The sequence below is a fragment of the Mycteria americana genome, chromosome 8, assembly GCF_035582795.1.
Source record: "Mycteria americana isolate JAX WOST 10 ecotype Jacksonville Zoo and Gardens chromosome 8, USCA_MyAme_1.0, whole genome shotgun sequence".
Lineage (NCBI taxonomy): Eukaryota > Metazoa > Chordata > Aves > Ciconiiformes > Ciconiidae > Mycteria > Mycteria americana.
In genome coordinates this window covers 21,998,624-22,012,454 of record NC_134372.1, presented here as the reverse complement: position 1 = coordinate 22,012,454, position 13,831 = coordinate 21,998,624, and the positions used below count along the sequence as shown (strand labels likewise).

The 13,831-nt window shown below is 40.1% G+C and overlaps 1 protein-coding gene across 3 annotated transcripts in view; it reads left to right on the top strand.

Annotated features, from left to right (window-relative positions):
* LOC142413726 (protocadherin alpha-C2-like) overlaps positions 1-13,831 on the top strand; it is a 104,787-nt gene that overhangs the window by 53,962 nt on the left and 36,994 nt on the right. For all 3 annotated transcript variants that reach the window (XM_075510143.1, XM_075510144.1, XM_075510142.1), the window contains exons 2-3: positions 8,183-8,241; positions 10,514-10,602. In XM_075510143.1, the coding sequence (XP_075366258.1) occupies positions 8,183-8,241; positions 10,514-10,602 (148 nt within the window). The remainder of the gene's footprint in view (positions 1-8,182; positions 8,242-10,513; positions 10,603-13,831) is intronic.

Below are 13,831 nucleotides of genomic sequence, written 5' to 3'. Positions count from 1 at the left end.
TAATCTAATCTGTGCAATGCATTTTGTTTCTAGGTAAATACTGGGACTTTCAGGGTCCATTTGGTAAGTTCAGTGTATGCGTCTGGTGTTCGAGATTCACTTCATTTTTGCAGCATATGCTGTATAAAGTATTGCCTCCTTCCCTTTTCTCTTGCAGATCTAAAATTGCCTGCTGCCACAGAGTGCTAGCGAATGACACGTGGTTTTAAAGTTTTAATGTTAAAACTAATATTGCAGAAAAAACATTTTAAAAAGTGATTAGCCTGGAAATCAATAGATTACTTTATGGCAGTTATAGATGTTTGCTACTTCATTGATTTCATATGTAGGCAAAGCAGTTGAATTTAGATAATTGCAATAATATGCTTTACTTGCTAATGTGGGCATGTTTTAGTTGTCTGAAAACTGCAATCCCTCCTTTGATAATGTTTGTTCTACCCAATGCTGCATTTCATGCTTTCTGGACAGTGACAATCCAGTGACATCTTTGTAGAGAATTACAGCAAGTTATCACTGTTATGTTACAGTCAGACAATTTCTAACCTGCTGGGTTCTATTGAAAATTGTTTAATACCTATGGTTTGACCAGCAGTATATTAACCTTTTCAATATTTTCCCACAGTGAAGAATTAATGGTTGCTTTATGCTAGCATACAGGCAGTGTGCAGTTAGTGTGTGGTTTGCATGCTCTGTACAGTTTCCTTTCTACGCATATTGGACTAAGCCAAGAAGCACTCACAGGAGAGACTAATTCTGGTTCACAAAAGGAAAATTTTGCAATTACTGTGTGTTGTTTGTACCCTACAATTGTGGTAGACATAAGATCAGTTCATGCATTAGTGTGTGCTATGCCTCCAGCTGTGGGAAAGCAAGGGAGTAACTGTGGTGGGATAGAAAGGAGCCTGACTTGTGTAATCTTGCCACACAAATATAAGTTATTTCTTTATTTCTTTATACTTATTGACATATGAAGATATTAGTATCTTTTGCAACTGTTGTTTAGTTACACAAAGATGCACAAATCTTAAGGACTAGCAAGTCTTCCATAAAAATGCTTTTAGGGAGTAATGATCATCCATTCAAAACTAATCCATTTAAAATTAATGCAGCGTTTTTCTAGAAATCACAGTGGCAGGGTACAGGGGAGGTATTTTTTCTTTTACCACACAGTTTTTGTACCTTAAAATCCTTCTGAGTATAATGAAATGCCTGGAATCTGTTTGATATAGGAGGGAACATGAGACATACTATATAAGCATGTATGCTGATGAATCAGAGTGAAATATACACATTAAATGTGATTTTTCTGGAGGAAAAAAGAGGAGCAGTAGTTGAAAATGACTTCATTTTGGATGTAAGACAGTAGGAAATTAGTTTAACAGACAGATTCCTATCACATTTTAGGGATCACTCAATTGAATGCAATGAATTAGCAAGTTTTGAACACCAGTGCAGATCAGGCAGTGGCAGCAAAGCCAGCCCAAACTTGGAGTACAAAAGTAGAGAGATTCAAATTAATGAATGCCTGCCTGTGTGGAGTTATGATCCGAAAGAGGAATCAATTATTCAAATAGTTCTGTATGATATAAACTGAGGTGAAATTCTGACAAATTCTACTCATCACAAGTTCTTTTCTTAGGTCTCTGCTTCTTAAACTGTCCTGTGATAGTTCATACTATGAAGATGTATCAATGCTAGATGTACATGAGAAAATGGGTGAATGTAATGGCATTCACTAATTACTAGTTCCTAGCTAATTACATACTGTACAATCCTGTCTTTCCCTTGTTTCAAGCTCAGCATATACACTGAAAATGCCATCCGTTGCTTAGCAGCACAGAATCTACTTTTTAGGGATTAAAAGAGATCTTCAGATCTATAGATCTTCAGAGAACTCTGTTTCTCTTTTTAGTTAAGGTAAACTTTTAATCAGTCTTTAAAAGCCCAAGTCTTCACCTGTGAAACATAGCAACAGGTATTGTTGTCCTTGCGTTGATTTAGAAAGTTAATCTCTGATGTGTATGTTACTTTTGGATAATGTGAACAGGCCTTTTTTTTTTTTTTTTTTTACAGTTTTTGGAAATTGATTCCTGGGTGAATGGGCTTTTTGCATGCGCATTGTACATATGGTTTCACGGAGGCTAATATTTTGCAAATGTTTATACAGTGAGAGGAAAAATATTTCAAAGTTATTTAGTATTAATCTCAGTAACACTCAATGCAATAAGGTCCTTTTCGTATTTACTAGTAAGGTCAAAGGTGCTAATAATTACTTCACACTAAGTTATGACTGACTTCATTGGGTCATTAGAAGGATGCAGTGAAAGGGAAAACCCAGTGTATTAAGGTTAGGTAGGGAATTCGTTGTATCTGTTGAAGCGCTGATTCCTGTGTGACTATTCTGACTTGTACTGCTAGTGTGGAATGGGAGCTTGTTTCTGCAAGACAGCCTGTGCTTCTGCATTCACCCTGCTTGCCTGTATGGTCCTTTACAGGTTTATAATAATATCTCAAACCAAGTGTGTTTTGTAGAAGAAGAAATGTACTAACACAGCTGCACTGAAAACCTTAGAAACAGTTATTGCTGGCAGGAGTCTGGTGTTAAGGATCAGAACGCGGGGTAATGGATATCAGTCTCTCATCAGCTAAGTAAGTACTGCAGGGTGACCAGGCAGGCAGTGTAGGCAAAATATAGAGATAGCAAAATACTGTGGTTTCATTGGTGGCACCATGTGAGGTTATGGGCAGCCTGGATTCCTGCCTTTCGAAAGGGAGGTGCATGCAGATGTGAAGGGAGTGCGTGAAGATGTGCTTCTTTTTTACTGGGCACTGCTGCCGTGATGATCCCTCATTTTCAGGAAAGGTTTCAGTGCTTTAGTCTGGAGTCCCTTTCCTCATATGCCTGTGAAGGTGCCGAGTGATGTCTGAGTAGTTAGTATCTGATCCTTGGTTTGTCTTTTCGTCTCTCCTGTCTTCTTCTTAATGTCCTGTGCAGTTAAGCTCATTCATTATGTCTTGCATCTCATAACAACCTTTTCCCTTCAATGCAGGAAATAATATTCCAACCAATGTATGTTTTAACTGAAGTTTTCTGCCCCAGAAGGCAGCCTGGCACATTACTAATGATGAGTGGGCAGTCTGGATACTTGATAGAAATAGATATCAGCTTTTCTGATTACATATTTCCTTGTACCCTCTTTTGTGTGGTGACACAAGTGGCTGACAAAATACGATGTTTATAAATAAATTGCATGGCGCTCTATGCATGCTTTTCAGAAAGAACAAAAGCTGCACATTAGTGATGGTAAGACCCAGGAGTTTTAAGGCTGTTTGCTCTGCTTCTGGCTCTTCCTCTGTATTTTGCACTTCAAAAGCAGCTTGCTAAACACATGGAAAAAAACAAACAATACTTGAGTTGAACACATCTTGATACTGCTTTAAAATGCAAGCATGTGTTGAAGTGTCTAAATGTAGTAAACCCACAGCATTGTCTGGAGCAGTCTTTCCAAGAGATTTCTCACAGAGGCTTTAAGGGTATTAATGGTAGAATATCTTACAACCTCAGTTCAAGAACTTAAGCCTTTAAGAAGTTCTCCAGTGCCACTGACATTGTAAGGGTTAACTATAAATGTTTGTTCTTTTGTTTAGTGGCAGCATCTGAACCTGTTCTGCTAAGCAGGGACAGTGCTCTGTGCTTCAGGGTAGTCAGACTCTTGGTTTGATGGTTACTGCTGTGCCAGCAGAAATTTGCATCCAATATTAAGCAGAGGAGTTTTCCCTCTCTTGGAACTCATTGAATACACTTTACAGATGCACTTGCCTGCTCCCTTCACCTTAGTTTTCTCAGAGTTAGGAAGACAAATGAATACTGCCAGGAAGAAAATCTTTGGGCTACTGAATTACACCCTTTTCCAGTTTCTATTCTGATTTCTTGTACGATAAACACATGTTCAGTCTATAAATAGTTTGTTCTCCACATCAAATTAATTCTAAACATTTGCAGAAGGAAATCAGGAACAGAAGCCTGTGTTTCCCCACATCTGTCAGCATTGTCTCACTGGAAAATAAGCAGAGCTGTGTGCAGTCAGGGGTTCTGAAAGGCCTTTTATTATTGCTTTAAAGGGGATATATTTGATAAATATACCTTATGTCATTCTGTCGTGCATTTGTGTGGAAATAAGAATGGAGTGGGATGCTATTAGCAGTCTCCTCACCTGGTAACTGTTTGTAAATGTTTGATTCACACTTCTCTACCTCAGGCAGGCCCTAGTCTAACACCCACTGAAGTGAGTGGTAGACTTTGCATTGATTTTCATGAATACGGGATCAGGACAACATTAAAAAATCATAGGAATTCCATCTATCCCAGGGACAAATCCTTACTGTGTTAAAGTATTAGCTAAAAAAGAGAACTGAGCAAAATGTTTGTAACAATGTATTTTCAGCTAAATTTATTCTCCATGAACCAATGAAATGATTCTTAAATTAACCCATGCTGTGCAATTTGAAAACAACTGTGTGAAATTTTGTGTAAGCTTTTTTGCTACTAAGGTGGCTCCATTTTATATTATACATTCACTTTGTTTATCAGACTTTCAAATAGGGTTTTTTGTTTATGACTAGTGGTCATTAATGCTTGTGGTTATGTGGTTGGCAGAATGTAACCCTGCTGCCTGGAAGAACCGGCAGGAGCAAACTGTTGGTGTGAGGAGTTCACCTAGTGCAGTGACAACCACTTCTGTAGGCACCTGGACAGATTTTGACTCATCTCACAACTGTGATGATGTGTGCTGTTACTAAATCAGAAAAAGCAGGTGATGGGAGAAACAGGGAATGGTTAATTACTTCTGTGCTGGATCGTGTGATTTCCCTCACCTCCACTGATGAGTGGTAAGGACAGGACCACTGGACTTGATACATGACCTCCAAAAATCTCTGAGGGAAATGGCAGGCTAAGATTACCTTAAAGTTAGTAGAATGGACTGGTGTGTGATAAACAGGGTCTTGTAATGAGTTGGGAGCTGGGAAGGTAAAAGGAACAATATTATCTTCATCAGCACTATGTGACATAGTGAGAGTATGGGGATATACAACTGGAAAGCATCTGGACCACTTCAGAGTCTGTATTCCTCTTTGTGCTTCCTCTCTGTACTCATGCTTCCTGGCCAGCTGTACCTTGTCCTGGTGGTGTTGATTTATGACACGGCTACAATTCTCACAGCAGAGCCTGGGACAGGGCTTTGCAAAGGAGACCATTGACAGCTGCTGTGCAGACTCCTGTCCCCTGGGACGGTGCTGAAGACACTGCTCTACTTTGAGATGGGCCATATTGTGTCATGACACAGTGACTGCATGTTGTGTGACAGCACATGTCAATGTGGTAGGTTTCAGTGGGTGGTCTGGTAAAGGTGGACTGTTCATACCCAGAGATATAAGCCAACCCAAGCATGCAGACTGTGAATGCCTGATGGATCTATAAGAAGCAACACTGCTGCATCTGAACTGGGGAAAGATATCACTGAAGAGGTTTGCTTCTTATACTATTCTATCACTTCTATTATTGGTCATGCTTTTTTGCTTTTCTTGCTCCTAATTGCCCAATCTCATTTAAAGGTGTATTGAAACAACTTCTCTCTTATGACCAGAGGATCTTAAAGAATTACAGTCTGTAGCAGAACAAAAGGAGAAGCCAGTTACACTGACAAAATTGGAATTTCACCAATTTTGCCAGTTGCAGGACGTTGGCCTGTGATAACACAAGTGTGGGACAAACTTGCATCTGTTGCTGAGGTCTGAAAGTTCCCAGTCAAGCAGTGCACACATGGTAAAACTGGGTGAGAATAGGCTTAGACAAAGGCAGACTGCTGTCCACTGCCTGTTCTTACTGTTCTTCCTGTGAAGACTTAAAAAAGTAGAGAAGTCCCAGACATTGATTGTTTTGACAGTTAAAAACAAAAAAACCCAGCCCCTAGAAGTGTCTGAAAGTCAACTGTGGCAATAGATCTTTCCACCTCCAGAGTGTATTTTTCCGATCCTGTCCCCTCCTTCCTTCTTCTGCTCCTCTGGGAGCAGCACTACAGCTTTGCCTAAAGAGTAATAGCAAATAGAGAACTGTTTGGGAGTAGCCACAAGATGCCGCAGCCTCCAGATAGTAACCTTGAATGGTGAATTTCTTACTGATGAGATTCTCCTGCCATCATCACCCATATATGATCTGGTGTCTGAAAGTTCCCACTGCAACAAAACATAGGTTTTTGTCTTCTAGCCAAGAGCTGGAAAGGTCTCAGCTGAAAAATAAAACCCTATATACTGTGAGTGAGTGGCCATTTTCCTCTTTTCTCACTCCTACCCAACTCATGTCAGACTTTTCGAGCTCTTTGATGTAATCTCACCTCATCTGTGTTTTGCCTGTGACCGTGGTAAGATTCCTCCTCCTCACACTGCATATAAGCCTGTACAAATTAGCAACCTGTGCCTCTCCTATTGCAAAAAAGAGCAAAGAGGCTTTCTCCGCACCCCCAGTTCAGCAGTTTCTCTGCTATAAGAAAATCCCCAGCAGAGGAAAAGCCAAATATTCTGGTGTCAGCACCCTTCATACATCAAGAAAGGCAAACTCAGGAGAAGGTCTGATTAGGGTGTGTTATTTTTTATCCTCTTTCATTGATTGTTACTACATGGTTGACTTTAGAGTTGCTTTGACATCCCTGGGACTGTGGCCAAAATGGAATGAATCAGAAAATACTGGAACCATGCATAATGATCTCCTTGTCAAGCCATTTTTTGCTAAACTCAGCAGAACCTGGTCATGCCAGAGAACTGGGGGCTAAATGGGAAGGAAATTGCTAGCACAGATGTTTAATGTGTGGTTGCAAATAGCAGCCTCCTCCTTTTTGTGTAACTCAGACTATAAAGAAAACTAGTATGTGTGTCATGCAAGAGTATCTCACTCTTGAGTGATGCTGGACCCAGGAAATATGGTGATAGATTGTAATTGCTCCATTTTTATTTGAATAAAACCTATTGATCCAGGGAAAAGCATATCCCAAACCTCAAGAGGAAAGACAGAGTTGGTTTTAAATAATTCAGACCGTTCAACACTTTCTTTTTCTCTTTCAAGTAATGGGACAAAATTCATTTCTGATGTCTCTCCAATAGTTTGAAGAGAATTAAACCATTACTGTCATATATTATTTGTGTTTGGCACTGTACAAGACAGACCAGGAATGAGTGTAGTCCATTATGTTTCTGGACATAAGTTCTCTCTTTGAATTCAAGTGTCTGAAGTTAAGAAGGCTGCGATATCACCTACAGAATAATGCCTTGAGAATCCTGAGAAATAACCTTGTTATGTGCTTAGGGCTTAATTTTAAAGGACCTGAGCTTGCATTCATTGGCTGTAGTTGAAAATTATTGTGATAGTCCCCTGACAATGCAAAAGAGATTTTCTGGAGCAATTTTTGATCAACAGAGGATTTCTTAATTATGTCCTTATTTAGAAAGCCATTCTGCAGCAGATCAGCATATGCTGAGGTTTGTTGGTCAAAGAGTATTGCTGGCTATTTTCCCCTTCCACCTCTTGTGCCCTTTTGATGAATATGGAGAATGTAGTAGTTCTTGATATTATGAAAGAACACGTCTGCCTTTGATAAAAGACTTGCTGCAGTCTGCAAATCTGATACAATCTGGTGCAGTCCTCTGCAGTACACTAAATGCCAGCAGAAACCTCACAGCAAACAGACTACCCGACACGTCCCCTTCACAGGGGGCTGTATTTTATATGTCATCAGGCAGATACTATTCAGTGCAGGAGCTTGAGTTTCCTCGGCTTATCAGGTAAACCAACAATGTGTATTATGGATTTATGATGTTCTTTTCCTATGCCCAGAATGTTGATGAATGTACGAAATAACCGTCCACCAGTGTCCAGCATTAAACGTCGTTCCACAGAGATCATCTCTAGCCAAAGTCCTTGACAAGCAAACAAGTTTCTTTATTACAGAGACAATCTCTGGGTGTCCATTTGAAAGTTTCTTTAGATTTGTAGAAGGATTTGGCAGTTCTGAATGTTCACAAAAATTGACTAGCTCCATATGACTCTTCTGACAAAATTAGCCAGATGCATATGCTTTTCAGCACGTTTAACATACATTAACAACGTTGTCCTGGGCTTTTGTTTCTACAGCCAAAACACCCCAATCCTGACTGGCGCTATTCTGCATCCCTAAGGGCAGGAATGCAAAGGTAAGGTATGGTGTTTCCCCATCTGAAGGGGAATTCTGTCTTTGTCCTCTGGGAAAAGGACAAAGCTGTCTGGCTCCTCTGATGCCCTAGACTGATGATATCTGTATGCTGAGATGGAAAGCACCTGAGTTCTGCTGCTGTCACTTCCAATCTCCAAGTGTTACAGATTCAGTCTGACTGCATCTTATGCTATTATTATACTACCATAGATCTGTGCTTTTTTTTTGTTTACCTCCTGCCTTTTTGTACACTGACTGTCAAGGCATAATTGCTCCAATTATTGAATTATTTAACTGTGATTATACACTTTTTGTTTACTTTAAAGCTCCCAGTAATAATCTGTGCTGATACGTTTCAATAGACTGTCTGCAGCATTGATGCATTTTCCATCTTGTTGTCTCTCGTTAACCATAAAAGCATGCTGCTCCTGTAGTCTGTTTATTAACCACATGGTGCAATCAAGATGATTAACATAGTTTAAAGGACATTTTGAAGATACGAGTTGGATTTTCAAAGAAGGAAAAGTGAGGCTGTATCCAAATCTCTTTAGACATCTTCGAAAGTCCTCTGCCTAACATCGCAAGCAGTCTCTGCTATAATTTCCTACTCAGTACACCTGGAAAACAAGAATTATAATAAAGTTGGTTTTGTAGAGCCTAAATAAAATAATATCTTTGCTCTTGCTTCCTGAGCAGATTAGAAAACTGGTTATATATTCAGGTGTAATCTGACATGATTAATAAGACTACATTACAGGTTTAGATGCAATTATAAGGCTGCAGTAGTTCCTAGGGGCACTACAAAGTACAGGACGGTATGCTTTTCCCAAAATTGTTGGTGCAGTGGGACTGTAGTCATCACCTTGTATCCATCATCCACAGGGCTGGAGAGTCTTCATAAGGTTGAAGTCCAAAACTCAGATTCAGACTGTCCATCCCTGAGACTGCTTCCTGTGGGTGAGGGCACAGTGTACCTCTCCAGCTGACTTTGGGCTGCTGTATAAAAAGGAACCTAAACCTCAGGGACCAGAAGGAAAGGAAGAAAGAGCAAGCTTGATTCTGTGGCCTGTTGGGCAAACTAGTTTGTTTCTTTTATGTTCCTGCTGTTGGTTTTTTTTTTAATCCCTGACTGCTTACTGCAAAATGAATAAACAGTCTGGGGAGCAGGATCCTGAAGCAGGAATTCTCCTGCCTACCTGAGCATCTCATCTACTGGTCCTTAGAGTCAGGAGTGCTCTTGTATATTCCCAGCGTGATCCTGTGGATCCACATTCATTTCTGTACAGAGTTAAAGATCTTGCCTGAAGTTACTTGAACAATTAATGAAAAGTCAGAGCTCATTTAAAGTAATTCATCCCACAAGCAGGAGAGCTAATGAAGCCTTTCTGGGAAATTGTATGTGTTCCTCTGTTCTCTCACATTGGCAGCCCCCGTCCTTGCCTGAAATCTCAGGTCCTGAGCCTGTGTGACCTGCCCAGCTGATGATTTTCATAAAATGCTAATTTTTAATAAAACTTGTAGAAATTTGGTATCCATAGGACCCTTGACATCTGTCACGTTTGGTTGAAAGTGCCCATTAAGTTCAACTTGGAGTGTGGAAGGGAGCTGAGAAGCAGATGAGCAGAGAGTAGGGACACAGGAATCAGAATACTGTTTCTCTAAGGAATTGCACACAAATATGTGCCTAGTTTTGCATTAAAAGGAGCAGGTTTTTTTTCTTTTCCTTCCATTTGAGGTGCTGCCTAATAGCAAGATGGGTGCTTTCAAGGCCAAGTGGTCACGATGTGATACTGTAAAATTTGCTGTGTTAGTTACTGCATTTGAGAAAATGTATTTCTCTTTTGGAATTGCTCATGAGAATCATGCAGTAACCCAGGAAAGTGGAATCTCTTAAAGCAGCACAATGACAGAAGCTGAGAATTAACACCACCAACTTTTTATCATTTGCTTTAATGCTAATACATCATGACAGCAAAGAAGGTGTGTAACTTCCTTGTTAGCAACTTCCAGTCAATGAAAGCGAAGTGTCCTGCAGGTATGTTTGTTTTATAAATTATGCCACAACTGTGCTAAATAATCAAAGATAACTTTTACAAGTCAAAATAGCTAGTTCTCCAATGCTTCAGCAGAATTTGTTAGCATCATGCAGTACTATAGTAGTAGTTGCACAGCAACAAAGTTATGACCTTTGAAGAGTAGCAAGAAAGGGAAATGTTATAAAGCCCAGGGCAGAGGGAAACTGTATAATCTAACTATGATATATGTTTATTCAGTGCTGTGCATATGGAGGAGGCAGGAGTCCTACGTGGAGGACCAGGAGGGCCTGATCAGCAGTGGCCAACAGTTTCCAGTGCTACTCCAGGTAAGGGTGTGAAAATCCAGGATATATGTGAGTAACTAATGTTAACTGAAGTAGACTTCCTAATGCTTCTGTCTTAGTTTTTCTTCTGTTTTGTGTCTCTGAGTAAAATTCTTGTAAATTAGTCTGTGGAATCTAGACAGAGTGGAATAATAAAGCATAAACTACATCTTTTTCTTTACTCAGTCTCAGATGAGCAGTGGAGATAAGAGTCCTCATCTCAGCTTTCACCCTGCCTTTAGAGGTTGTTGGTTTGTGTAATGAAAGGGCTTCAGTTCTGATGTGTGCATTCAGATTCAAAATGCTTGTGTCTAGAGCTGATTTGCACTCCATTTCAAAAGAACAGTAAAACTGGAGTAGGAGCTTATTCTCCCTTTGTTATCTTTTACAAACCCAGTAAGTCTCTTTGAATGTCTCTTCTCATTTTCTGTGGTGAAATCAGACCTATTTTTTTTGCTAGCTATTTTCTTTCACTAGTACATGATGATGGAAACTAAACTATGATTTGCTTGTCAAAATAAATGACCGCAAACACATTTTAGAATGTAGCTTCATTTACTCAGTCACTGACTGATGACTTCACAGCAGTCAATAAGAATTGGCAAAAGGTCCTCATTGAGTTAAGAAAAGAAAGTCACCTGTACCTTTTGCAGTGCAGGCAATAAAATGTTCTCACTTTTTATGTTGGAGCAGGAATAATATAGAAAGGCAGCGGAGCAGCCGGTCACTGGTGTGATCAGTGGTTTCAGTCATGTCCAAACTAAGCTGTCAACTTAGTCGATGCCCTGTGTAGGGTTGTGAGCCCTGTATGACAGCTCTGTGAGCGTGTCCTCCAGAAATTCAAATGAGAAGTGAAAGCTTATATCACAGAGGCAGGTCAAAGGCCAAGAAGTGGGGTCTCCAGCAGAAAAGATGTGAGAGCTGCTTTATTTAATACTTTTTGGTGCAAAACTTTCCCTTGGCTTAAATGGGAATTTTACCTGGATAAAGGGCTGAGGAGTAACTTCAGGATTTGCGCTCAGAGTTACAACATATCCATGAATTAATGGTGCCCAGCAAAACCTGCACTGGTGTTGCAGAAGGGTTGTCTGGAGAAACAGATTTGGAAATTAATATAATGTATAACGGGCCCCTAGGCTATAATTACCTGGTTTTCATGTGCTCTTCCTTCTGTTGCAGGCTTTGCAGGAAGACTCAGCTCATGCATGTTATGAAGGGTGCATAACTGTTGAGCTTGCATTTGAAAATGTCACCACAAGTACTCTAACCTTTACAAGGGGCTCCCTCAGGCTTTTCAGCTGCACTAATCATCCTTGACTGAGCACTTAGTGTATTATCTTATACCAAGTTCAGTATGGATGCAAATATTCACCCAGATGTTCGCCTGCTGGTAACGCAGATTTCTAAGTACCTGAATGTAAATGCAAAGGTAGGATGGTCCTGTCTTCTGAGGAGGTCCATTGGCATTTGGGTCCCAGAGCCCCATTCCACTGTCTGGACTCCTCCCTGCTATTCTTTTTGGGTCTTACCATTTTAGACTCACTTTGGGAACCTGAACATCTCTTTGTTTGAGGAGCAGCAGTAATCCTTGGCTCTTACTGCTCTTTTCTTCCATGACCATGCAATGAGGCACTTGTGCAATGAATACATCCCTGTCACACACCCTGCTCTGTATGTTGGTGGCTATGTAGGGTGCAGAAAACTGTAAGGCATAGTGAGAGGGGAAGCTGGCAGGAGGCCCTGTGGATCTGGGCAGCTGGAGAGGTGACAGTCCCAGTGCCAAGGCTGTTTACTCTGGCACTTGGACTGAGCATTGTAGATCATTGTTTCTCTGTGGATTTTATTTCTAGGTAATGTATTCAAACAGGTTTCAAGAAATATCTTCAGCAACAGGAAACTTTTCTGCCATACAGGAAAATGTGACTAATTAAAATTGCATTACGGAATATCCATGCTATACAACTGCCTTTAAATCCAATTTTTGTGAATCAGGTTCCTCGTAAATGAATATTTTTTTCCTGCATAATGAAGACTCATTTGTTTTGTTTTTGTCTACTCCCAAGGGATTAGTGGCCCTGACATAACATTAATTAGCCCTTTTTTTAGTGGGTTTCAGGTAATATTCTTCTCTTGTAAGCAAAAGCTGTGGATATTCCTGGTCCTTAATAGCAAACAGGTGATTCATAGGAAAATCTCAGTTAGGATTCATGATTGTGTTAATTCTCATAACTTAAGTAGGTCATCATGCATCACATTTTCAGCAATTTACTACCACTGTTTTAGACTCCTATCTGCAGTTTCCCACAAATATCTCTTTCAATGCTGCTTTCTTTTTCTGGCTTAGGTTCAAGGCTTGTAATATTTTTCATCAGGTTAACATACACAACTGATGCTTTTTAGAAGAGATTCAACTCATTAAGGTCAATTGCAGTCGACTGAGTCAACAAACCCATTTGCTCCTAACATATCATTTGCATATGAATGGATTGCACCTGTGTCCAGATAAACTCCTGGATAAGCTATTATCTCTGTTACCATCAGCATGCTGTGGCAGCTGCAGTTCTCAACTTCTGATTACTAGAAGCCACTTCCAAGCCTTCCAATGTGTTCTCTGCACACGTTCTCCATGCAGTTGCTTTAGTCAGTTGATTAATCCCAACCACTTTGTCATTAAACCATTCGTGTAATTTAACAATCCACAAAAGCCACAGATAAGATGCCTCACAGAGACAGATTCAGAGAGTTAATCAATGAGAGCATTCAAAGATGATGTCATAGGAATACTTTAAGAAGGATGAACAAGTCAAGTGTTAAATCAGTAAATCCTTAATTCCTGATGCATAGCTGTACTCGAACATCACATGATGTTTCAGCAAATTTGTGTTGCCCAGGCAAAACCTGGTCCTCATTTGACTGACAACACTCCTGTTGATTTTATTGCATATTTCACCCATGCAGGGGACAGTGAATCTCGATTCATTTTTTAATTGCCTTTGCATTTTCTTATGCACCTGTCCAATAGTTTGTAGGTTTGTAGTCAGGATACTTCCAAGTGAGGTGGGACAATAAGGCTCAAACTCCCTCTGGGTAGAGGAGAGTATGGGGTTTAGCTCTCTGGGGCATCTCATTTGTCCCCCACATGCTATATAGTGAGTCCAGGAAATGTAGACAGATTTCTGGTTTCTGCTCTGTGTCCTTCGACAGATTTGGCAATTACATCAGACTTTCTATA